Here is a 27,277-nt window from a genome sequence, read left to right as displayed (position 1 = left end):
TAGAGAGGATGGATAAGGGTCAGTAAGTTGTCGTTTTTTTGCCTTCTTTGTAAGGGGAAAACAGGTACATGTGGTTATCACAGCGCACAGTAGATGCCTAGGAAATGTTAAAAGAATTTATGCAGATAGCCATAAGCGATGTTTAGGTAGGCCTTTTATAATTTTAATAATTCAGCTTTAGAGCAGGGTGTTACAGGCTCCTGCTGCTCTTCTCAGAACAGAATGCAAACATGCCCTAGGATGGCTCCAAATGAAGGTGAAAACATTCAAGTCATTTAATTCACACCTTCAGTGGCCATTGTCTGATCACAGTGTTCTCAAATAAACGCTTGATCTGTTTCATTGTTTAGAAGTCCTTGAGTGTTTAAAGTGTAAATTAGACTTTTCTAAACAGAGAACCATTAAACCCTGATGTTGATTTGCTTGAGTAATGGCTAAAGGAACTGGAAAGCAAACAAGATTTACAAACCCAGTTTTTAATATATATTTGTGATCTGACACACTCTGAACTGTGCCCAAGAACTCTAAACCAGATTACCTGAACATGCAGTTTTCCCGAGGAAATGTGATGAATGGAGAGCTGCCCCGCACTCCATCTCCGTGGGCTGAGTGCTGAAACACTCACTTTGATAAAATAATTTGCGTTAGAATTTCACTGGTCAAAGACACCCCCCACGCACACGTCTGCCTCCTTGTTATCAATCTTGCTTGCCTGTATTGAGAGCTCAAGTCCCACCCTATTTGCACAATCCCCGAGATGTCTTTTAGGTTAATTTTGAAATATGGGTTCCTGTTTTGAGAGGCAATCCTAGCCAAAGCTTGATGTTTCCTGAGTGACAAAAATCTGTAGTTCCAAATAAGTATTTTTTTAGAATCAGAATGAAAATTAGATATTTTTTCTATTCTCTGTAGAATGAAAATAGAAATATGGTATCTTCTCAGAAAAATGTATATGAAACAGAACAACCAGTCTCTCCAATTCACAGGCGTCTTGTGCCTAAAGCTGATGCCCAGGTAGCAAGTTTTGGTCAAGGAGGAGGAACCAGAGGACCTTTGCTTCACATGCATCTTCCAAGATCCTGAAGCTTATCTGCAGGGAAAGAGCCAGGAAACTCTAATTGCTCCAACTTGGCTGTTTCCCCCTACGCTGAGTTTTGGGGACTTGCAGGTTCTGCCATTTGGCAGGAGGAACCTAAAAGCCTGAAGAGCCCTGGCTGCAGCCCTTCTCGCTGGTCACCCTGCCCTGGAGCTCAGGAGCCACGGGCTCACCCTGGAGATCCCTGTGCTCCAGGGGGGATATGTGGGTCAGGTTTGTCATTTGAGCTGTTCCAAGGTGACACCACAGATGTCAGCTCAGGCTCCTCTGTGTTCCTGGTGCATATGGGCACTGACAACCTGGTCTTGTGTTCCCAGCTACCGAGACAGTAAAAAAAAGAGGCAGATCTCTGAGGAAAACCTGTTTGTATTGCAGCAGCATTTGTCAAACCTGACAGATAAGGGAATATTTCCAGGAACTTAAAAATAGTGTTCTCAGAAAATTATCAGTTGGGGATATTGAGAGGAAACAGAAGGACTGCAAATACAAACTTTATCACACATGGTCTGTAGTTGCCTCAAAAAAAAAAGTCACTGCAGTTGGCACTAAATTAATTCAGGAACAGGTTAATTCTTTCAACCTATACATGCAGATTTCTGTCTCATTTAAGGACTGGTCAGTGTACACTATATAAGGGCCGCTGGTTTGAGTTTCTGATTTTAAAATCTAGTATATTTGCACTCAGTATGACAGGGTGTAGTTTGAGCACATTCCAAGAAAAAGAACTTGTTACCGTGAGGAAGGGTTTGGGAAGAGAAAGCCCAAAGAAGGTGAATGTAAATTTAAAGGAAAGTGCTTGGACTTTTGGGTTGAACGCAATGTCACGCATTTGGGTTAGATGAACAAAAAAAATGGGTGATGGAAACTGCAGTGTGCTTGCAGGTGAGGATGTCCATTCATAGGTTTGGAGAAGGAAGGTACCAGAGGAGTGTTTTGCAGGTGATCTTTGCAGTGCAAAGGCCATGAGAACATACGGTGTCTTTCTGCTGCCACCACTGATCCTGTTTGCCGTATGAAACACGTTTCCTCCAAGTGTTTTGCAGGTAGAAACTGTGACTGGACTCCTAGATGCTGGGACTTCCCAAGCACGTGGCATAAAATTGGGACACAGTTGTGTGCGCATGGTGGCTTTGCCATGTCTGGGATGCATGGGTGTGTCTGAATTATGAGTGTGACCATATTGCACAGATGTAGTAGATTAAATCTGGAATGTGTTGTGCTAGAAGATAGCTGCTGTGTGTGTCCTGGCTTCCACTACTCTCTCTCTAGTCACACGGCTAAAATTGTTTTTACTTTCTCCTGGCTGGTGCCTGCTTGGCAGATGAAGAATAAATACAACGTTTATTAATATTTATTAATATGGTCTCAATAAAATAAACCAGGTCTGAAATAGAAATGAGATTGGTTTTGTGATAAGATATTTAAATGGGAAGGCTTGGATATCCCTGGGAACATGACTCCTTTTGAATGCAAATAATTTTGTCTGAAGGTACCTAGCTTAATGTCTCGATGCACACAGAGAATTTGTGTTCCCAGGAGCTCAGTTCTGGCTGGGAATATACACAAACTTTGTTAATATACATATTTTTTTTTTCCCCAAAGTACCAAAATAAACCCAGGAGTTTTCACCATGGCGAGGTGTAATAAGCTCACTCTCAGAAGGGATAACTTCCAGTGGAAAAGCTGGTTTGTAGAGTTAGGTACCGTGGCAAGAAACGTCCGGCACTTCGAGGTAATTTCTACCTTGCAAGTCGTGGCAGAACCTCGCCATGGGATTGTGTGAAGTTTCATGTTCCCGTGCCCCGCTGTGCTCCAAGGTTTCCCTGTACTGGTTCTCCCTCATCTCTGAGTGTTCAGTAAAGCAAAGAGTAACTGTGACTTCCATAAACTGGGACAAATTCAGGAAGAGGTCCACTATGGGAATGGAAGAAAAGCTCGCTGATGCTTCTGCTCCATCTCTCAAAATAACAGGATCATAGAATAACAAACTGTCAGTCCATTCCTCTGGCTCCAAGAGTAGGTTGGGGTTTTTCTGATGAAAATTTGTCTGATGTCTTCTTCAAGACATCCAGTGCTGAAGATCTCTTCTTAGAAGCTTCATGATCTTTCCTGGGTCCAGGTGAGGAGCTCGTACGTCTGGCTCTTATTCCAGTTCCTGAATCCGGGGCTGGATTCAGGGGTGAATCCAGGGTGATTCCCATGCTGTTTTTTATTTCTCACAAAAGAATTTGTCTAAGTACAGTAAAAACTTACAGGGAACTTATTAGTCCTAATACACTTCCTTCATCAAGTGACGTGTAACTGGAGTAAGTTTCTCCAATTCCAGATAGCTTCATCCCTGAAAAGCCTCACTCAAAGTGGTTGCATTCGGCCTGTTTATACGTATCCGTGTTGTTGTTGTGCGCTGCATCCTAAAAACCCAAATCACCTTCAAGAAATGCTGTTGCCAAGGTCTTGTGGGAAGTGAGACAAGAAACAAAGTGTTTGCTGGAATAGCCCGAAGAGTTTTTATCTCACCACTCACTGTAGTATGTGCATTTTTATTATTTCTGCGCTGTCTGGTAAGAAGAGGAATGTTTTCTTTTCCAAATGTTCCCAGAAATGTTAACCTGTGGGTTTTTTTTTTGTCTTAATAGCCTTTCCATTGTGTATGGGGGTACTTTATAAGGTAACATTTTTGTTAATGGTCATTTTCTTTGTGTCTGGTACGAGAAAACCAATCTGGGAATATTTTTTTCAACACTTAGCAGCTTTTTGTATAGATAATGGAGAATCTTATGTCAACCTTAGCAACCCATTTCTGGTCCTATTTGCTAAAATAAAACATAAAAGAGGAATCCCACGATTCAAGGTCTTCCAAAATTCTATTTCCGTAGACATTTTACCCTTGTGGGCTTCTCAGAGACTCAGCAGCCTACTTGGCAGGTAGCCGGCGGTCCGGGCCTGGGGAGGCTGCTAGAAAAGCCCCTGGAGGGGATCCTCCTGGCTGCCCCACAGCCAGCAACCTTGACCTGCCCTCCAGTTGTTTGGAGAACTGCTGCTGCTCTGCATATCTGTGTCTGCTGACTTGCAGAGAGGTCAGATTGTTGTTTTTCTTCAGTTAGCAGGTCGATATGTTTTGAACGTATGCATAGTTAGCTACTTAGAAATAGTCCCTTGAGCAAAATATGATTGATGCCTTCTCAATATACACAGTTGTGAGCTTTTAAAAGGTTTTGAAGAAGGGCTTGTGTGCTTTGTAAATGCCTCAAATGTCTTTTTTTTTACCTGTAAAGCCAGTAAGCCAGAGGACAAGGGAGATCTGGAGCCAAGAAGCGTGTGGAGGAGGGAGCTGTAAGTCACTTTGAGGTCTAGATCTGCCCTGAGCATTGCCTGTTGGCCTCTGCTGCAACCAGGGTACCAGGCTAGGTGGGTCTTGTACACGTCTTTGCATATGCAATTTTATAAATATATATATTTAAGATGGTGAAGTATGAAATTTTTTTATCTTAAAAACAATCCTTCGGAAATTCTGTTCTATAGGGGTTTCCATTTTACCTAAGATTGCTGCTGTAATAATTGGGAGTAGGACCCTGGAGTTTGCTCTTGCAGTATGGTGGAGAAACGGAGTCCGTTGAGATCTAACAAGTAGAGTTAACCTCTCAGTAGAAGTGCTGGGTTCTGTTGAGTGGTGGAGAAATAACATAATTGTATGTTAAAAATCAACAAACTCGAGTCAGTGCTTGGACACTGGTATGCTTTACCTGCTTAATTTGGGTTTCTCAGCACGAAGAGGCTTTCTGTCAGAAGCACTTGCAGAAGGAGAATACAAGAGCAATGTCCATGGCCTCAGCGTGGGGCCTGGTGGTGACCTTCCACCCGTGAAACATGAAAGGAGGAACAAGAGAACCCTTCTGTGAACCAAGCAATTATCCTGCTGCTGCAGCCCTGAGCGTTAAAAAAAAAAAATTGGTTTTGAAAAAAGGGTTTCTGACCAACTGTTTGCATGTTTTCCTGTTTTAAGCCTTTAGTATTCATAATTTTCAGGTTTTTTCTCAAATTATGCAACGCAAGATATGGTGCTTGTTCTTGTCTGACATGTTCCTTTGCTGTCATAATTTTACAGGATGGGGTTTTGTGCAGAATAATGTATGACCTGAGACTTAGAGTAAACTTGCAACATGTAGGCTTTGTCCCCAACCAGGCCTCTGGCCTCCCCAGTCCTATCTGTTCACCTCTTGCTCAGTCTCTTAAAAGGTGGGGGGAGGAATTAATGAAAACATTAATCTGGGTTTATACACCTCGGAAGGCAAGTACTGACTATTTAGTGAATTTAGTAGGTAGCATTTGACCATCATGCTTTCTTCTTTTGGTTTCTTTGCGTCCTCCTTTGCCATGGTCTAGTTGACAGGGTGGTGCCAGGGCAACGGTTGGACTCGATGATCCCAGAGGGCTCTTCCAACCTGGTTGATTCTGTGATTCTGTGTGATTCTGTGTTATGGTTTGATGTAGAGTGTAAATGCTGTGGGTCAGATTTGTCAGTCACGTACGAGTCGTGTGTGTGAAGTACTGAGGTGCTTCTTCCACGGCTTTATGGGACTCTGGTCCTGTTGTTTGTGAATGTGGAGAGGAAGGACCGTGATTCTTCGTGTCCTGCAGGACAGGCGTATGTACGCTCTGAACGGACGGTGATCCCAGTGCCTCTGCCTTTCCCCAGTCGGGAGCTGCTGCTGAAACATCTTCCATCAGCTTGCAGCGTTGTTTCAGCCTGGAGCAGGAGTCATTAGCACTGGGGCTCTGTCTTCACGCTGTCTGGGAAGCACTAAAACAAGAAAACGGGTCACCTTCACTTACAAAGGACCCAAACAACATCTGAAGGACAGACCTTTTCCCCATAATACACAAATTCCTCCAGTGGCTCAAGGTGGGAAGGCATATGGTCTGTGTGGGGAGGACTATAGGAATAAAGCCTTAAACGTGAACTTGTCAAACTCCTAGTTTGGCCAAAATAATGGGCTGGTTTTAGCTTGGCTCTGTAATTGCTTGGGGGCTGTGGCCACATGCAGAGCAGGTTGGGAGAAGATGGGCCAGGACGGCAGGAAAACAATCTTGAAACAACCTTGGAAACTTCTCGGAGATCCCTACTGATGGTGTGAGGATGGAGAATAGGAAATACGTAATCCAGGAGGTGGCTTTGTAGAATTATCCTATTTTTGTGTATGAACCTGCAGCGCAGGTCTAAGTAAGTTCATGATAATGTTGAGAATTTACTTCTGCAATAAGGCTTTTCATTTTCCATTGACTTCTAATTTATTGCTATGTAATCCATCCTACCTATAGACGTACACATTCACATGCAGAAAAATAAGTTTATGATCCAGGTTTAACTACGAAAACTTTGTAGAATATCAAAAAAAAAAAGCAACTACCATTTCAACTGATCCATCTAATGCCTTCCTATAAGAAAATAATCCTCATTTTTAAATTGCTTTATAATCAGGGGCAGGCAGAGCAGAGCAGTGCAGAGATACAGGTGTGGGTTTTAATGCACATTTGCTCTGTCTGAAAGAACCCTGGCGTATTGCACACCGTGTAAATGCTGTTCAGGAGTCACCGAGGGGAGGAGAAGCTGTCATAGGGTGCGTGCAAGTGGAACTCAGGTTCTGCAGCATGTTTTTAATGGTCCTGAGCAGACAAAGGTGGGACTGGCACATGGAGACCTTCCTGAATTTCCGAGCTACCTCTGCCTGCTTTGTTTTCTTCAACTTGACCAACACAAGATGGAAGTGCAGAGGCACCAGTGGAAACGTTCACCCTTTAGCAGAAGGTTTTTCACCACTTGGTCTGTCTGACATCAGGTTTCCCAGCTCCAGTGAATGTCCTCACCTGGACATCAGCCCAGCTGCCGCTTGGATGAGGCTTTGAGCAACCTGGTCTAGAGGAAAGGTGTCCCTGCCCGTGGCAGGGGGGTTGAAACTAGATGATCTTTAAGGTCCCTTCCAACCCAAACCAGTCTGTGATTCATTCATATATGCCTTTTAAGTACCAATTTTTCTTCTCACTTGTCTTTTGGAAGTTTACCTCCTTTCCCTTGAGTGAATAAGTAATATATGATGTTGCTCATGTAATTACCGTGCCTCTGTGGGTACAGTGCGTCGGATACCTCATTTTTTCCTAAAGTCACATCTTCCACACGGGTACCATGCGTAATTCTCCCAGGCTAAATACCACTGGCTGAAAAATTTCATAGTTGGTGTTCTCGGGTAGGAAACACCGTGTATGCTTAATGTAAATTCCCTGACATGGTATTTGGACTTGTTATTCAGACTTGGTTAATGTGCTGAATTGAAAAATATGTTCTGTGTGAACAGGAGAATATGATTATTTTATTATATTTGGCCTTTTTGTACATCATACAGCTAAAGTAGCTGCTAATGTAATATGGCCGTGTTGGAGGTTAATCATGCTGTTGTGGGTGGTTTTATCTTTCCATCGACTTGGAAAGTAAGAATAACAGGCTTTAGACTGTTTTCAAAGGCAGGATAAGTACATTTGGATGGTAAAAACTTTAGGGGGCTGTTGTGCTTCTGCCTTGGCTTCAGATGTGTTTCCCTTCAGGCTTCAGCCCTGTAGCTTGGGAGCGCTCAGGGGCTTCTGGGATCTCTCACAATTTTCTGCTCTGAACACAACCCGTCCAGTACTGAGCATGTGGAAAGCTACACGCTGTTGTTATGTACAAGAGCCTTGCTGAGGGTAAGCTCTGTCCAATTTGGGTTTTGTATTTCTGCGGAAATACGGCTTAATTGGTTGCAGTTAGGTACATCTCTTCAGCGTCACTGGGACTGACCATCCATGATGTGTGGAGTCAGGCACGAAGTTGAGCCTGTGCCTGGTGTACTCCTTTAGTAGCATCAGTGGGGAAGTGGGACGTCTCCACATGCCTTGAGCTCAGTGACTGAAGAAAGAGAAACCCGGATCCTGACTCTTTCATCTTTTTAGTTATTGCCTCATGTAGGAAGAATATGATGCTTTCACAGACTGGTTGGGGTTGGAAGGGACCTCTGGAGATCATCCAGTCCAACACCCTGCCGAAGCAGGGTCACCCAGAGCATGTTGCACAGGGTCGTGTCCAGGTGGATTTTGAATATCTCTAAAGAAGGAGACTCCCCCCCCTCCCTGGGCAGCCTCTTCCAGTGCTCTGTCACCCTCAAAGTAAACAAGTTTTTCCTCATATTCAAATGGAACTTCCCATGTTTCAGTTTGTGCCCGTTGCCCCTTGTCATGTCGCTGGGCACCACTGAGAAGAGTCTGGCCCCATCCCCTTGACACCCGCCCATAAAGTATTTGTAAGTGTTGATAAGATCCCCCCTCAGTCTTCTCTTCTCCAAGCTGAACAGCCCCAGCTCCCTCAGCCTCTCCTTGTAAGAGAGATGCTCCAGTCCTCTAATCATCTCCGTACCCCTCCGCTAGACTCTCTCCAGCAGTTCCCTGTCTGTCTTGAACTGGGTGGCCCAGAACTGGACACAGTTACTCCAGATGTGGCCTCACCAGGGCAGTGTAGAGAGGGAGGGGAACCTCCCTTGACCTGTTGGCCACACTCTTCCTAATGCACCCCAGGACACCATTGGCCTTCCTGGCCCCAAGGACCCATTGTTGGCTCATGGGGAACTTGTTGTCTACCAGAACTGCCAGGTCCTTCTCTGCAGAGCTGCTTTCCAGGATGCCAACCCCCAGCCTGTACTGGTGCATGGAGTTATTCCCCCCTAGGTGCAGGACCCAACACTTGCCTTTGTTGAACTTCCTGAGGTTCCTCTCCAGCCTGGCCAGGTCTCACTGAATGGCAGCACAGCTTGCTGGGGTATCGGCCACCCCTCCCAGTTTGGTGTCATCAGCAAACTTGCTGAGCGTGCACTCAGTCCCTTCGTCCATTTGAAATATTGCTGGTGGAAGTCAACAACCCCCTTGTTTTGTAATCCGAGCGTTTGGGCAACTGACGCGAACGCATTTCATTCTGCCAGATCCTGTTTTCTGATTCATGTGCCAGCAGAAGGGTTATTCCCAGACCCCTCGTAATTCGCCGACTCCTGAAAAAAGGGCCCTGAAAAAATAATTCCCAACAAGCTCAGATAATGTTTCTGAGTAAATGTCATTACTTTCAGAAAAATAATATTACACCTGAAAATAATTGTACACGCTGTTGGTTTCTGGCTTTTTCCTTGTTTTTTAGCCAACATCTTGCTTGAATTTGATTTCTTGAGGCTTATTCTGTACTAATCCCTTGAAAATCTGTGTGGTCTTTCCACAAGATATCTCGGTCATCAATCAGGCTTCAGTGAAGGTGGAAAAGCTGTGAAATTATGGCCTCCACACAAAATGAAAAGCTATTCTTAAAATCTCCTTGTGTTGACATGCAATCTAACTTTCACATCGGTCTTTTTCAATCAGCCAGGAAAAACATCACTAATTATAGTCCCTGGTGTCCTTTTCAATGGCTCATGCTCACAGGACAGAAGTGCAGGGAACGGTGCTGAAACACTATTGAACATTTGGGTGTTCAGTGTAACTTCCCAGAAGTTGGTAAAAGAAACGTGCATCTCCATGGCCCACCTCTCTCCTGTTTGCCTTTGTGCTCGCATGTGTGGAGAGTCAGTGGACAAACTGTTGCTGCAGTCACATCGAACCACGTGTATTCAGATTTATTGCTGGTAGGTTGCCTCCCTGACGTTTTAGGCCAAGGACAGAGGCAGGGTGTGAGGAGCAAAGTGATAGATATCCAAAGGGGGAAAAAAAAAGACCCACACTGCCAGATTCTTTGTAAATTAGAAGATGAATACTTTAAGGATGGCTCTTAAAAGGCTTATTTGCAAACTGCTGTCTCTTGAAGAGAGAGTACAAGCGCCTCGTGAATATCTGAAGAAAAAACAGTCCATTTTTAAGAACGAAAGACTCACAAACCAAATAGAAGTGCTTTGTTAAATCAAGCCAATAGCTATTACAGAGTGCAACAGAGGAAAGTCAAATGAGGTGCAGAATTCAAAGCAGTGAGGTCAGTCAAGTAGCAGTGGTTTACTAGAGACTGTTCAAAATTTGTCATCACATCAAGATTTTAAGGTGATTAAATACTTTTTAAAGTATGTAATTGCAATCATTTATTCTCAGGTTCGTTAAAAATTAAAGTTGTTTGAGCTCTTTAGCCCTTGCAGAAGGCTGAGTTTGGCAGAAGTTAATCTTCTAGAAACTAGACAAGGGGGGATGAAGCCTCCTTGTCCAACGAGCAACAAGCCATGGTCTACATGGCCTATACTGAACCAAAGCTGCCTGCAAATGCCAGGGGGTAAAATATTTGGTGTGTGCCACCGTAAGGACGCTGTTACGGCCACTGCTGACTTGTTCTGCTGCACTTTCCTCTTTATGTAGATGTTGCAGTCTAAAATTATATTTATTTGCAATCCTTAACATGCGGAAAGTGCTTCTGGTATTAAGGCCCTTGTATCTTGCCGCTTCCAAAGGCACGCCGTGCCATGAGGAATTTGTCCGTGCCTTTGAGGTATGTATTTTTTCCTCTGATTACTCTAATTTCCCTTTGCTACTGTCACTTCAATCCAGTCCTCCTAATGTTAGATTATATTTGTGATCTTGAGCTTTGTAGAAACCAGGGACCAGTTTTCATTATAAGACAATTGTTATTTTTTATTTTTTTTAAACAATTTTCTGAGGAGAGAAATAAACCCTCTTCATACGTCACGATTAAGCATCTGAAAGTGTTGTGTTGGTGGGCAGCTGGGGTAGCTCTGTGTCCTTCTCACTTGTGCTGTGATGCTCCTTTGCTCCTCATGGATTTATTAGTCTTCAACATGGAAGAGAAGATGGAAGCTGTTGCTGCTTTTTCCCCTCTATTTCCTAATAATCCCTAATATTTTCCCACTACTTTCACAACGCTCTTCTATTCCCTTTTTTGTGTCATTTGGTTACTTCAGGTGCCCCAGTTCTTCCATCCCTTAAGCTCCTCCTTTCCCTGCAAGAATTTGCCCATGTCATATTCTCCATAAACCCCACCTTACAGATTTGCTACGCGCAGGCGGCTCTTGCTGAAACGCCTGATGCTGGGCTGTTTACAGGTGGAAATTGCAGATTTTTATTTCCTTCGAGAGCCATTCAAATGGAGGCGTAGAGCTTTCTGTTGGGTGAAGGTGTAGCCAGAACTTAGGCTTTGCCTTCAGGTCTGAACGAGACGACTGGGAAAAAATCAAACCAACTGAAGCCATTAAGGTGATTGCGGTGTTATCTTGGGTGTTTTTTTTCAGGGAGGCTTTTCTTGGCTCCCTTTTGTTTAGATGAGCTCAAATTTGACTTGCTGACCTTTCTTTGCATCATCATTGAGGGCAATACACAGAAGCTGGTGGATTTTATAGATTTTGGAGAAATTGGTGACTAGACATAAACACTTTGAACTGTTGGTAATCAGCTTGTTTTTCCTGGTGAAATCCTCTTGTTATTAAAACTAGTGGTGGTCTCCCAAAAGCTGTACGCCAGTTCAAGCTACTGGATGATGTTGCACCAGAAATGGTGCTGGTAGCCATGAAACACGTGGGCAGCAAGTGTGTTTCTCATGTGGTTAAAAAGGTATTGCTCCTCTAACAGGAAACCAGTCTTTGGTGCAAAGTTACGATGTTTGGCAGGATTTCTTCCCATCATCTCTATTGTATTATAAAAAGTAGTTTCAAAATAAACGATTGAAAAAACCTTGCTGGGGTGTTTTCCTCGACAGGACTGTAAACCAGTTTGCTGTGGTTAGGACCAGTAATTAATTTTACTGTTTTATCCAGAAAAGGCATCGGCCCAACTCAGAACCGCTCCCCACAGATGAATATGTTTATACAGTCGTTGTTGTTATAAAGTGAAGGTGTAAAGAAACTTTACTGTGCACTTCGGAATAAATTATTTGGGCCCTTAACACAGGAGGTTACATGAGAAATGTTTTAAACTAATTTAAACGTTCTGCACCTAGTGACATTCACAGATTCTCTTCGTAACTGTTGATGAACTTCAGCAAAGATCATTTCTTTTAATAATTCGGTGTGAAGAAAACTGGGTAGTGTTAATTTTTCAGACAAATGAGATCTTAGAGCAGTGTTTATAAATACTGTGCATGCGAATTTGAGGCACCGGAGTGCAAAGTTTAGGGTCATTAGAAGTGCTTGACATTTGGGAAGTAAGTTGGAGTGTTTTACACAGGAGATGATGTAGTTGCGGGTACTGTGAACCGACTAATGGAGCTGTTAAGGCAAGACTTTTAACTGACAGATGGGACAAGAAAAGAAGAAAAACCGTTATATATGTTGAATAGATGGCTGGTCCTGATTAAGTACTATCTTTGTCTTGGTAGACAGTGTTTTCATGTCTTTATGCTGCAATTTAGTTTTCTGTTGCAGTGCAACTCAAGGTATAAAACCTCTTTTCCTGGAGAGCTTTATGTAACTGTACTTTTTTTCCCCCTCACCTTGATGTGTCACTCTTGCTGTAGAAAATTTATTCTGGTTTTGGTTGTTATTCCAGTGCTTTCATTTGTTCGAGGTGAGATTGGGTGATGATTGCTCAATGGAGAAAAAAGCCCTCATAATGTTAAATAGATAGATGTGTATGATGGGTCTCATCGTCAACTTAAATTATTGTGCATTGCAAGTGCTTCCTCTGGTATTGTCTGAAATAACTTCAGTGTCAGAGGCGGTTTTTCATTACAGATAATAAGGTTCAGACTCTTTAAACATCACTCAAAGCACAAAATGCTGGAAACCTGAGTAAGAAAACAGGTTTTTTAGTGTTGCAGTTGTTATGAAAATACATAAAAATGCAGATGCACATCTAAATTTCTCCCTCGTGTGTTTATTGTTTCTGCAGGCACTATCCTGGTTGACAACATGCTGATCAAAGGGACAGCAGGAGGGCCGGACCCCACCATTGAGCTCTCCTTGAAGGACAACGTCGATTACTGGGTGATCCTCGACCCTATCAGCCAGACCTTATACCTGAACAGCACCGGCCGAACTCTGGACAGAGATGTAAGTTTGGCGTTTGCTGTTGGATTTTTTTTCTCCCCATGGACATGAATTTCTAAATCCATATATGCTCATAGAAAGACCATAAACACAAGACCTGCTGGAATATAATAGCTGCGTCTGTCTTTTGTCCCCAGACAGATGTGAACAGAGTTAATTTGATTCTTTATTAGGGCTTATTGGGAGCATGCAGAAGCTTGACTGTGTGTACAATTATTGTATGTGGAGCAACACAACAATTAAGACTGAACAAATAGATGTGTGGGTTGACAGAAATATATATTGAACCAAACTTGACTTGTTTACTGAATTAAAACCATTTTTATTCTGGTTTGCTGCTCTTGACTGGAAGAAGTGCTGCTCACCTTGTGTCCCGTGATATTTATTAAAAGCGTGCTCTAGCTGTGTGCATTGACGTACGAGATGTGAGAGAGAGCAAATGAATTGTGAATATTGCAGTTCACTTTGCAAACTTACTCAGTTGAGCATGTGCTAGTTTAGATTCTTGTTTGAAGGCAGCATAAAATCCATGCGGTGTGCTCATTCCTAATAGCATTGAAGAAATATTGTCAGGCTAAGTTTGATTTTTATAAAAGAAAGATTAAAAGCAGATAATAACTAGGAGTGTTCTCATCTGTGCTAATTTCATTGAAGAGAAACACTTTAAAAATAGAGACATTTTTTCACAGTGTTATAGCATTGCTGCAGTTCAGAATCTGAAAGGAAAATTGGCTCAAAAGAGGCTGTAATCAACATGGAAAGAGTGCTTTAAAGATCAGGAGTTCTCCCTGGAGTGCATAAAAGTATGTTTTGTATTAGCTTGATTGATTAATTTGTCTTCTCCATGTGTTTTGAGATATATTCCTAAGTACCAGAAACAACATGCAGGTTTTTCTTGAAGATCTAATTGAATTCAGCTGTTCTTAATTTAGTTTGCTTCACGTGTGAGAACAGTTTGTGAATTAAAAGGTGTGCAGAAGGGACATGGTGGCAGAAGACTTCTCCGTGCATCGGCAAAGAGTCGGCATTCCCTCAAGTGCCAAAGAGCTGGCTGCCTTTGAGGGGACAGGCAGGTGCTGGCACAGGCTTGGCTTTTCAGTTTTATTTTAAGTCAGAGCAAAAAGCAAGAGCCCCTAACAGGAGGTGAGGCTTAAGAACCACTCTAGGAAATGTAGGGTCAATTCTTCAGCCCACACAAGGCTGCATATCCACATGGTAGTAGGAAACAAAATTGTTTTCTGTTACATCCATGCTAATTCTTTTTTCAATGCCCCTTTTAGTGACACTTTTCTCTCTGCAGGATCATTCATCTAAGCTGCTTTACCTGAATTTAACTAGATGCTTTACCAAAACAACCTTGTCCAATTATTTAATTATTAGTATGATATTAGAAATAGTCTAACTAAACTCACAGAGACTTTATATTATTATGAATACACATGGGCACTTTACAGTGATTATTTTTTTTTTTTTTTTTTTTGCAAGAGGGAGACTCAAGTTGAAAGGAAACAAGTAGAGGGTGTACATTGTCTTATTTATAGGTAATAGTGGTTTTGCATTGGTATTTAAGGGGTTATTGCCTCATTTTTTACTATGAACTATAACATTTCTTATCCCTAGTACTGTAGTGCTGGGTAAAATTGCTTATTTGTGTTAAGTTTATTGGGATATGAAAAGAAAATCTGAGATTGAAGGTAATTGTGATTTTAGGTGTGAGCCCCACTGTAGCCATCTTTTGTGGTCTCAACAAATTGCTGTAAGTCACAAGCCAAAGAAAATGACAGCCAAACCCCCCAAACCCCCACTGATTGAGTAAAAATGTGAAATTCATGTCATGGACTTGATTGATATGGCTCTTAACCTAAGGGCTGTTTCCAGCCTGCCTTCCTTCAGAACCAGAGCTATACTAACCCCTAAAATGCAAATACATTCAGGAGTGTGTGTGGAGCCTTCTTTTTTTTTTTAAAAAAAAATAAACTCTTTTTCTCATCTTTCAAGTTAAAACCATGTGAAACTTAGTAGTACCAATAGAATTTGAGGTTTTATTAAGTTGAACCTTAAAATTCAATTTTTTATTACAGAGCAGAAATTGTACTCCGTGATTCATAAATGGTGCATATACAATTGCATTCAATATATTTGGATGCTCTTCCCATTTTTCTCTCTGATGTGCCCGCTTGTCAACTCCCTGCTGATTCAGTTAGCCTGATCCGGTTCTTTTTTATTACTTTTCTTGAAAGAAAATCTTATTAGATTCCATTGATTGATTTTACTAAGACTGGCAGTATGTTTTCCAAACAAAATCAGATAAAAAGAAAATTCCAGACTTTTCTTCCAAAACTTTAAGTACTTAGGAAGGGTGAGTAGTGATAAATCAGAACTGAAGGTGAAAGGAACTGCTAAAAGGTGTTGGGATAATTTGCCCCCAGTATCATTGTGCCATTATGTATTTAAGTTTATTGTCTATAAATGCTGGGATTGATGAGTGTTTGTTTTAAGATCTGATTTGAAATCTAAGCACAGACCCAGCAGAAATTGTATGTATGGGAAAGTAATATTGGTCCTCAATCATATTTTACCAAAGGAAACAAACTATTTTTTCCCATGTTCTTGTGAAAAAGACCAAATCCAGAACATCACATATGTATGTATCTATCATTACAACTAATTATGTTTTTCTTGGGCATTACTGATAAATCTAGATCACAGAATCAAACAGGTTGGAAGAGCCCTCTGGGATCGTCAAGTCCAACCATTGCCCTGACACCACCATGGCAACTAGACCAGGGCACTAAGTGCCATGTCCAGGCTTTTCTTAAACACCTCCAGAGATGGTGACTCCACCACCTCCCTGGGCAGCCCCTTCCAATGGCTAAAACATAGACATAGATAAACTCAGTAGCGTTTGAAGTTTAGTAAAGGTGCCCTAAAAATTCTTGGGTCTTTTGCAAAGAATGCCAGCTGGAAAAATAAATGGAGATTAATTTAAGGCTTAATTTAAGTTACAGATGATATTTGGTGTGTTCCTACCTGTGTTAGAAGTTCTACTGATAAAAGCAGAACCGCATCATAGCTGGCTGCAGATTTTTACAGCAAAGAGAATGGACTTTTAGTTAAAAATTCATGCTGTACTTCATGGCAGAGAAAGTTGAGGGTAAATGTGTAGGGAAGAATAGATATTTAAAGTAAGATCTCAACACCACCATAAAGCCCCCCTTTTTCCCCAAGTCTGCTGACTCTTTAAAAAACTGACTAGTGCCAAAGTCTGAAGGGCAAAGCAAGCGATATGGTTCTAAAATCCATTAGAGCAAAACTGGAAGAAATCAATCAATTGATGAAATTGTAGCATTTAGCATGAGTGAAAGCATAATTACGTAGATATATAATTATAATTGTAAGTCTCAGAATCTCAGTACAAAAACCTGTTTGCCATCACTGTACAGAATAGTATGGCATAGACATCTTTAAGTTACGTTTTTGAGTTGTTTGTTTTCTTGAAGAATTTGAGGTTAATAAATACAGAATTATTTCATTTTGTCCCTTGCCGTGCTTGCTCGCTCTCTGCTGAGTGTGAGATACAAAATCAAAATGGACTTGCTGTCAATATTTTACATGCCAGGCTGTTGCTTCAGATATGTAAATTGGCACTTGCTGTGCTGGGGGCACTGCGAAGAGAAGCCGTGCTGGAATGCTGTGTTTCCATAGCAGGCTCTCTGAATTTCCCTTTCAACCAAAGGTGCCTTTGCCTTTATTCTTCTTAGAATCGTTTTATTAACTCAGGTAAGCAGTAGTAGCCTTTCCAGCTTAAATTTCTTTACCCGTTCAACAAGTTTGGGAGTTATTTTTATTTGAATATTATGTTCACTGGAGTAAAAACAACAGGACTCTGCATTGTCTACACTTAAAGGGGACCAAGTTGTTCTAAATTACTTGGTCAATGTAAGTGGTAGCATGTTGAATTTATTTCTGACTTGACCTTTCAATTCCAATATTAATAAAGCAAAGGTTAAAACGTGTGACATTTTCTGGGTATCTTTCAATAATCAGAAGATGTTCAAAAGATGTGCTTTTTGTGTGTGTGCTCAAGGGAAGTGTGAAGGGCTAATCGTGCTGGGGATTTTTATTTCTGTGTTAGCACGCGCGGCTGGCAAAGCTCAGCTTGCAAACTACAGCTTGGAGACACGTAGGTCTACTTAAAATATTGCCAGTGTGAGTTGTAGTCAGGGCACTCTCAGGGATGCTTTTTAATCCAGATATAGAGCGTTAAACGTAACGCAGGCAGGCTGTAAGTGAACCTGAGCAACGTTAACGTCAGTGGAAAACTTAACTGTTAGTTGGGATTTTGACTACGTATAATCAAAATGTATTTTCACTTACAGCCGCCGATGTCCATTCAGTCCATCGTGGTGCAAGTCCAGTGCGTTAACAAGAAGGTTGGCACCATCATCAACCATGAGGTACGGATCGTGGTGAGAGACAGGAACGACAACTCGCCGCGGTTCCAGCAGCAGCGATACTACGTGGCAGTAAACGAGGTCAGAACCGCGTCCCTTTTCCTCTGTGTTGCGTGGTGTCGTTGCTAAATGCCAGCTTGGCTTCTTCCATTTCTCATGTGAAAACCCTGTGAATTCAGTTGGTGTAAAGTCCCTTCCGTTTGTGTGGCTTTGGAAAAAACCAGCACAGACAGCGTACTTAAGCTTTCAGCACGTGAGCTGTTCTTCCTTTCTCTTAATGAAAAAGACAAGCACACTTTCCATCAGGACGCTTGTGCTGTTGCAGAAGGTACTAGAATCTGAAGCGTCGTCTCAATGAGCGAAGCGTTGATGTCTGTTAAATTTACAAACTGTTTTACTGCATTATGCAGCTGTATCAACAAACCTGGAAGTAAAACAAATGTATTTATGAAAAACAGCTGTAAAGCAAATAGTTTAAAAGGGTTTTTGAACAATATTGAAGCTTGGCGACGTTCAGTTTTGGTTCATTGCTGTTTCTCTTTATTAAATGACATCTGTGAGTGGAATTCTTACACTTTATCTTTTTATGATCTAGCTCTGGATTGGACTTCTCTGTATTATTTCAAGGAAAAAATTTATTTCTTTCTTGAGCTTGTACAACTTCATTTCACTTTTACAATTAAGTTTTTTATTCTATTAGAGATTTAATAATCTGCTAATAACCAGTACAAAGGGTCTCTGTTTTCAGTAAGTTAGTGTCCTGGGGCTTTAGTGATGAAGAGTGGAAGTGGGAACTTAGATGCAGAAGTGGAAATGTCCACATTGAAACTTAAGAGAAGAATTGAAAGATGGGTCAGTCTGCAGGTAAAGATTGGAAGAGTTACAGTTGCATTTGAGAAAATAAAGCTGTTAGATATGTAGTGTGCATTGTGTCCCTGTTGGGGTTTGGTTTTGGGTGGGTTGTTTCTGTGAAAGAGTGTGACTGCTTTCATGTTGTTTGATTGTAGTAGAATTGATTTGCTGTTTCAAAAAAGGTTTCATAGTTTTGTGTCTTTGGGACATTCAGCTTTTCAATGTGTCTGCATATTGTTGCGATCACTATGTTGCTCCAAGTGACCAAGCGTGTAGTGATGTGCCAGGAGAACTCAGAGGCACCAGGGAAGGAGTGGGAGAGTTGGTTGGTGAGTTTAGGCCTAATTAAGCCAAAAGTATGGAGGAACAAAACCAAAACTCACGCATAATTTTTGAGTAGAGACCTGAAGTTGAGATAAGGATATACAAGTTTTTCAAACCTGGTGGTCTCCTGACTTTTATCTGTCTCTGCTTTTAAAGTGAGATTGTTTCCCCACAGACAAGTTTTTCAGCAAACCATCTGCGGATGTTTCTTACCACCAGGATTTGGAGGTCACAAAATACTGTCTGTATGAGTACCAGTGAAGTCCCCATTATGCTTTTAAATTGTTTTCAAGTTGGCCTTTGTGTGGTAATTGTAATTTCTATGGTTTTGCAGACCTGGTGAGGGACTGCGTATGGCCTTGAGTAAAGGCAACATAAGCATTAGTCTGAAGTGTCTGTATGGGCTGTGATGCAGGTCCCAGGTCACTTCTAAGACCTGCATGATTTTTGCAGTAAAACTGAAGGCAGGTGGTATGTCATTGCTGTAATACTGCGGAAGCAAGGATTTTCCATCGTTAGAAGGCCTGATTTAATTAGCTGCTTTGTTTCATTTTATCACTGTAATGCTTATAGCTTCTGACATGGCACCACTGTGCCCTTCAGCAGTACCCAGTGGGTTAATGCTCGCATTAATTAACAAAGAAAAAAAGTTCACAAAGCATCTCAGACTGTCTCAAAGGTTTTAGTGACTGATTACATTTTTTAATGATAGTTTACTCTGCTAGTAATTGACACTGCCTCTAGTGAATTTAACTACAGGGATGCGCTGGAACGAGGGTTTTGTGGTTATTTTTTGATTGCCTCTGGTCTTCTGTTTTTAGTTTGCTTGTAAACTAAAAAGTACAGAAATTTCTCTTACATAAGTAACATAAAGCAAATCAAAGGACAAGTAGGTTTTATTATTTACAGCTACCGTACACGTGAGATCACAAGTATCTCCTATTTTTTCTAGCCAGGAAATTTCATCTGTGTCGATTTGAGGACTTGTTCAAGTGCTTTATAGGGTTGTACTTGGCAGTTTCTCCTGTCAGCTGCCCAACGTGGGATGAAGAACACATGCACTGTGGCTTTATAACCACACTGCAGTCAGTGGTGCTTGTACACAACATGAGGTGGGCTTTCCACACGTGCTGTTTAATCCATCTGCACATACACAGAGCGCGTTGGATTTACAACTCCTGTGCTAACCAGCTTGACAGGGTGTGTGCTTTGTAGGTGTAGTGTCTCCCAAAAGCATCATGCTTCCTGTATACACCTATAGTAAGGAAATCCTGGGCAAAAATATGTCAGCCTTGCAATTACCCCTTTTAAAAAATTATTTATTTATTTTTTTTTTTAGGGAGTAAAGTCTAGGGCAAAGATTTTCCCAAATAGTCAAAACTATTATTGGCACCTGTAATACAAGACAAATAACTGTAGCTCAATCACAGAATCAGCCTGGTTGGAAGAGACCTGTGGGATCATCGAGTCCAGCCTTTGACCCAACACCACCGTGATATTACTTTATAAGGTAGATTTTCAGTTTCAGAAATGTCAAGGGGTAAAATTATATTTTGGAGAAACAGAATGGGTTTTATGTCAAATATTCTTTATATTTGAACTATCCACAATGTACCCAAATTAATTTGTAAAAAAAGCTGAGGGTATTTGTAACACCAACATAAATCCTAGTTTCACACGCATCTCCTCTATTTGCACATCAAAAGACATGGTTTAAAATGAAGCCTGTATTTTTCCAGAAGGCTTAGAATGAGATGGATTGTAGGGTAGTGTCTTGGTTTATACCAAAATGTGTGTCAGTTGTTATACTTGGTTCGTTAGAAAAGGAGGATGGCCGTACTAAGTTGCACCAAAAGCTCCTCTAATCCAGTGTATTTTCTCTGTCGGTGGCCCTCTTGCCCAATTTTTTCTTTCCCAGTTATTTGTGAAAATGTATATATTAAAAGTCTTATTACAAGAAATATTGACCAATCTGTATCAAACTCTTCCATGTTGTCACAGGCATCTGTCACAGCATCAGAAGTTGCATGGGTGTAAGTTCAGAAATACCACGGTAGCATTTACTTGATTTTTAAAGCCATCTTTCAGTTTAGGAGTAGAGAGTTTTATCAGTAACACTTATTTGCTGATAACCTCAGTATTTCTGAGTGGTCATACTCCCTGCGGTCTTCCCTCACCTACCTCTACGTTCCTCTTAAAGTGCATAAGCATGAAGAGAGCAAAATTCCATGCCTTAAGGCAAACTTCCCAAATCCTTCCAAATACATGTGCTTATTAATCCCGTAACGATGCGGTCTCTCTGATGAAAAAGCCATGGTCTCTTCTGCCCTTACTCAAGGTGTTTTAAAGCCTTTTTTCATCGTGTCAGGTCTCATCTCAGATACTGACATGAAAAATACCATAATTTCTCACTCTGTTGCTTCAGATGTCTTCATCTGGATCCTAAAAATCCTGAGAGGTCTCTATACATAGATAGTGTCTGTGGAATTTGGCTCTGTACTGCGTATTGTCAACCAATCCTTAAGGATTTCAGTGTTTTCTTCTGTCATTCACATACTTGGATGTATAGAAGACCTCTGGGTGAAGTGTTCCAGAATTAAAATGTGTAGAGAAGTTAACGTGCAGGTGTGGTTTGAAAACTGTATCTTTTGCATCGAAGTACAAAAATTATCATTACATGTTTATTGAGGAAAAACTTTTTTCAGGAGGATCTTTATTCTGCTAAAAGTGTGGACTTCTCATATGTAGCTGCAGTGTGATTGTTCTCGTGCTTGTTAGTGTTGATGGAGCCTGTAATGTTTGTTTGACTTGGTGGCGAGTGGCAGTGCTGGTATTCATATTAAGGTAGAGTTAAAATTGGTTTTAAAGTTCAGCTTCTTAGCTTAAAGTATAAAATAGAACATCTGTTTCCTTAGAATAACTATGTGCTTTTTAAGCAGAGTGTTACTATCTGAGCATTTATAAATGAAATAGCTAATTAGAGGTAGTTAGTATGAAAAACCCCACCCTGCTCTTTTTTTTTCAAGGGGTAGGGGCAAGCAAAGGAAACACCCTACACGTATATATGTGTACATATGTATTTATGTGCACACTTGTGTGTATATGTATATATGTATAAAAAGTCTCCAATGTCTCTCAGTAGTCATCGGGGGCTAATGCAGACACAGAATAGGCATCTGCTTAAAATTAACTGGCCTAAGCTATAGTCAAGAAAATGAGGTGGTAATTAAGCTATTGACTTTTTATAGTTGTCTGGGTTATGAAGCAGATTTGGGACATAATTCAGACAGTTTCCCTTTTCCCTTTGTTATCCTTTTTCAAGACAAAGAATGTAAGTGTCTCAGCCAAAAGCAAACCCAACTGCTGTCCATGGCATTATGAATCTCCTCATAAAAGTGAAAAATGAGTTAAGGTTGATGTTAAAATTTTGATGATAATTAGAAATACTCCGCAGGGTTATTGCCTTTGTTTTGCGTGTTATGTATTTTTATTCATACGAAAACGTCACATCATTATTCATTAAGAAAAAAATCCTGACAAAATGACATTAGCCTGGGGCTAGATTTGACCATGCGTATTAGTGACTTAAAGATATGAGTTACTGCAGTATATTAAAACAAAGTTCTATAGTTAGGTTGAAATTCAGAAGAATTGTGCAACTCGGTTAATGCTCTACAGGCAAATCTATAGTATTGCCAGAAGGGTTTTAAATACAGATAACCTTGATACAGGGACTGGAAACTAAAATCTTGTACTACTAAGGCAGAATTGTGGTTGCCTGTGTTTTGTGTTAAACACAGCTTATCCGACCAAATTTTATCTCAGGTAATACAACTCTAATTCTGCATTGCCTGGGTTTTGTAAGACTGACTTTTTTGTATTAACTTTTCACATGAGCCTTACCTGAGTGCTACAGAGGTGTTAGTAAGTTCAGGAACATTTAGTAACAGGGGTTTTTTTATTGGAAATGGTAGTGGAGTTACTAGAATACTGTTTGAAGTCAGTGTTGCTTTATTAAACATGCATAACCTTAGAGCTGGTGAGAGTTTACTGCTTGTAAACCAAAATTTTAGAGTTGGTTTCTTTTCGGGTTTTTTCCAGGTCCCCCCACCCAGGTTGCTAGAGATGGGAACCCTTTGCAAAATGAGTGTGTTTCTTGAACTTCAGTCATCTTAAAACTTTGGCTTTGGGCTGTTGAGAATTATAACTTGTGCTGAGTTTTCATTGCTTCTGGTGTAATTATTCATATCTTTTTCCTTGTGGCATTGAAATAATTAATCTCTGCAGGTAGACATCATCAAAAGAATATTAGCTCAGAATGATTAACTGGAAATCTTACTTAGCTCTGCTCTTTGGGGCCACTGTGAAAAATTATTCATTTTTAACTTTGTAAATAGGCAATAATAGGAAAATCTATTTTCAAAATGTTTTATGCAAATGTTGGATGGTTCTGTCTGCATCTAGACTTCACTAATAGACATAAATCATGTTGAAGGAAATTTTTAAGCATTGCAGCTGTTGACTGTGGAAGAGTAAGATTTATTGTGTGCATTTCCTCTCTATTTGTTTAATTGCATTCTTCTGAAATCTTCCTTGTTTCTTGTCATCATGGTTCTTTTTCACCACATTGAATTCCCACAGAGATTATTATCCTCAAACTGTCACTAACACTCGTAACATTTTTCCTTTACATATTCCTAACATTTTATCTTGCATAAGGTAAGACACTCAGCGTGGTCAAACAGATTACTACATAACTTCAGTCCCTTTCTGCAGGAGATACTAAATTTTAATATGGAGAAACAAAATTCCTCCTCAAGGTAATCTCTGAAGTAGGGATGTCTAATGGGAAGGGGACAAGTGGGGCTCTAGAGACAGCTCAGGCAACACTTTCTGGAGCCATTTTTGAGTCCTGAGAGTAGCAAAGCAAAGGAGCCAGGAGCCCCTCTGTAGACATATTTCCACCTCCCCCATCTCCCAGAAGACTTGGTGGTGGAAGATTTTTCAGAGAATGAACTGAGTTGGAAACTGGGGGAAAACAGGTGCTGTGCAGAATCTCTCTGCTACAGTTGACCTAGCAATGGTGAGGGGGGTGGTTTGAGCTCTAGATAAGTCTTTACTGTCTAGAGAGTGTGCGCATCTACTAAAGAATGAATTTGATCACCGGTTTGAGAAATTACGTATATTATATGGTATATAATACAAAACCATCTCGATGTTCTGCTTTTCACCAGTGCCAAAAATCTGATTAGCCAGTTTGTTCTGCTTGCACGTGCGTGTATTGAAATAGCATGCCCATGTTATGTCTGTGTGAGATCAAACCCAGCCTTTCAACCTGCTCTTTTAGCTTTTGGATATGTGTTTTAGATAACCCTATAATATTTGCTGGAAAAATACACCTTTCATTCCTACGTTACCTGTCTGTCTTTCTAGGAATGCAGTTCACATAATAAGTAATCCTTCTTTAAACAAGAACAGTGGGATGATTCATGTTGATAAAGGAACAGTATATAAAGGCAAGTGTAGAGTCCTGCATCTGGGCAAGAACCACCCCCTGTATGAGTACAAGTTGGGGACAGACCTGTTGGAGAGCAGCGTAGGGGAAAGGGACCTGGGGGTCCTAGTGGACAGCAGGATGACCATGAGCCAGCAATGTGCCCTTGTGGCCAAGAAGGCCAATGGCATCCTGGGGTGTATTAGAAGGGGTGTGGTTAGCAGGTCGAGAGAGGTTCTCCTCCCCCTCTACTCTGCCCTGGTGAGGCCGCATCTGGAATATTGTGTCCAGTTCTGGGCCCCTCAGTTCAAGAAGGACAGGGAACTGCTAGAGAGAGTCCAGCGCAGAGCCACAAAGATGATTATGGGAGTGGAACATCTCCCTTCTGGGTCTCTTTAGCTTGGAGAAGAGGAGACTGAGGCGTGACCTCATTAATGTTTATAAATATGTAAAGGGCAAGTGTCATGAGGATGGAGCCAGGCTCTTCTCAGTGACATCCCTTGACAGGACAAGGGGCAACGGGTGTAAGCTGGAGCACAGGAGGTTCCACATAAATATGAGGAAAAACTTCTTTACGGTGAGGGTAACTGAACACTGGCACAGGCTGCCCAGAGAGGTTGTGGAGTCTCCTTCTCTGGAGACATTCAAAACCCGCCTGGACGCGTTCCTGTGTGATATGGTCTAGGCAATCCTGCTCCGGCAGGGGGATTGGACTAGATGATCTTTCGAGGTCCCTTCCAATCCCCAACATTCTGTGATTCTGTGATATATACACTATATATAGAGAGTACTATAGAGAGAGTCACATTTTCTAAGGTGAACTGAGTCCCTCCTTATTTTGTACCAACAATAAAGTGAACGGGGACAGCAGTCTATCAGAAAGCCCTCATCAGTTGTGGGTAAAAGTGATATTGCTGTCTAATGGTAAATCATCGCAATGTTGAGATCTTAGTGTAAAAATATTGTGTAGCTTTGAATGCTGAGTGCTTCTCTCAAATGATTAGAAGTGGAGTTTGAGACATTTAGTTGAGGTCATCTGAATTTTTCCAAAGGCTGCAGTAATCTCTGATGTGAGATCTGGGGCAGGCTGGAAAGTTGAGTGAAATGAGTTAATTTTTTCCTAACTTACAGGAAGAGGGAGTGGCAGGGGATGTTTTACAGTGTCTTTTCTAGTATCAATTGTTTTGCATAAAAGAAAAAGTAGATAAAATAGAAACCTACATATTAGGTACATGAAGGTCTGCAAATCTGCAGTCAGTTATATTGGGTATAATACACTAAATGCAAGACTTCAGCTTGGACTTCTTTTACTGTAAGAGCACACAATTGTAATTCTAGTGTTTACTGCTATTTCATTTTTACAGCTGTCTCCTTTGTTATCACTTAATGATGTGCTTTACAGCACTGTAGCCTTTTTATTTTAGTCATCATTTATCTGCACCTTGTCAGGACCCTGATACAGCTGCTCTGGATGAAACAGAGCAAATACCTATTGCTGCGTAGAGCTGCTGGCTGAATGCAATGGAAACCAAGCGTTTACATGCTTCTGAGAAGGAACACAGCTCTCAGCATCCTTCATCTGTGAGCACTCGTGCTGGTCCAGCCGTTCCTCAGCCCCTTGGCAGCGTGGAGGTACCCGGTTAGGGCAGCCTCGTCATCTGGGACATGGCGCTGGAGCTCTGTGACCACCATCTGCTGAAGGGTGCCAAGTCAAACAGTCCTTTGTCTCATCCCCTGCTTCTTTCTTCACGTAGTTGCTTTGCAGGGGGGATACCTAACAACATTAAATTTATTAAAATAGATCTTAAATTGGTTCAAAGACAAATAAAAGTTGTAACTATTTTGCATTTACCAGATAATTTTTGAGTTAATAAGGCCCAAGCTTTCCAAACACAAGTATAATTATGGAAAATCTAGCAGGAGTAACAGGTGATGCCATAGACGTGTTCTTTCTGGAAGGGGTGGATGGGGCTTGGAGCAACCTGGTCTGGTGGAAGGTGTCCCTGCCCATGGCAGGGGGTTGGAACTAGATGGTCTGTAAGGTCCCTTCCAACTCAAACCAGTCTGTGATTCTATGACACGGAGTTACAGCGACTGGCTAGAAGGAGTGGTACCAACACCTCCTCGGGTGTCTGTGCTCTTGGGGGTGTTCTGACGTGACAGTGTTTTTTTGAGAGATCTGGCGTTTGATTTCCAGTGGGAAGTTGTCCCCTCTCCGCAGAGCACGCTGGTGGGGCAGCCATGTGTAGGTGCTGAGCAGGGAGCACTCCTTTGCAGCGGGGGCTGAGGAACGTGTCGGCAGGCTGAGGGAGCGGCGGAGTTACCGAGCGTGGGGTTCGGCAGCCTGTTCCCCACCCCGCTTTCCAGCCTGCTACACGCAGGATGTTTTCAAAGCTGCTCCTCTCTGCCTCGTCGGGGAGCACGGTGGCTTTTTTCTCTTTTGACAGCAGACGCACGCAAGTTTTCCTTCGCGTGCCAACCCCTGACAAGCCAGTGCGGTGCCCAGCTCTTTCCGCTAACGAGACTGTATCATTTAACCAACAATTAATTGGTTAAACTGTTTTATGTACTGTTGTACTGCGTGTCCATGCCCAGGTCGGGGCTGAGGGCCCTCTGTGAGGGGAGGTCGGGGCTGAGGGCTCTCTGTGAGGGGAGGTCGGGGCTGAGGGCCCTCTGTGAGGGGAGGCCGGGGCTGAGGGCTCTCTGTGAGGGGAGGCTGAGGCTGCCTCAGGGTGGGAACAGCCGGTTCCGGCTGGTTCCAGCCAGTTCCAAGGGCCCCAGCCCAGGGCACAGCCCAGCCCCTCAGGCAGGGCGCTGGTGCCTCAGGGAGACGGAGGTAAGGAAGGGGAAAATGCTGTGAGGAGTGAGGAACAAATTGTGAGGAGGAGAAGAGTCGGGAGTGCAGGGGTGAAGCTGAGCCTTGGGAAAAGGGGTGAGTAGGGGAAGGCACTGGTTTGTCTTCGTTTGTCACCATCCAAATGGATTTTTAATTGGTAATACCTTCAATTAATTTTCGCCAAGT

At 41.9% G+C, this 27,277-nt stretch overlaps 1 protein-coding gene across 4 annotated transcripts in view; it reads left to right on the top strand.

Moving 5' to 3' along the window:
* PCDH15 (protocadherin related 15) overlaps positions 1 to 27,277 on the top strand; it is a 358,337-nt gene that overhangs the window by 68,823 nt on the left and 262,237 nt on the right. For all 4 annotated transcript variants that reach the window (XM_068416522.1, XM_068416519.1, XM_068416520.1 and 1 more), the window contains 2 exons: positions 12,974 to 13,134; positions 17,511 to 17,666. In XM_068416522.1, the coding sequence (XP_068272623.1) occupies positions 12,974 to 13,134; positions 17,511 to 17,666 (317 nt within the window). The remainder of the gene's footprint in view (positions 1 to 12,973; positions 13,135 to 17,510; positions 17,667 to 27,277) is intronic.

Source organism: Nyctibius grandis, chromosome 20 (assembly GCF_013368605.1).
Source record: "Nyctibius grandis isolate bNycGra1 chromosome 20, bNycGra1.pri, whole genome shotgun sequence".
Classification (NCBI taxonomy): domain Eukaryota; kingdom Metazoa; phylum Chordata; class Aves; order Nyctibiiformes; family Nyctibiidae; genus Nyctibius; species Nyctibius grandis.
Note: the sequence above shows the minus strand (reverse complement) of the source record. Positions and strands in the feature narration are given on the sequence as shown.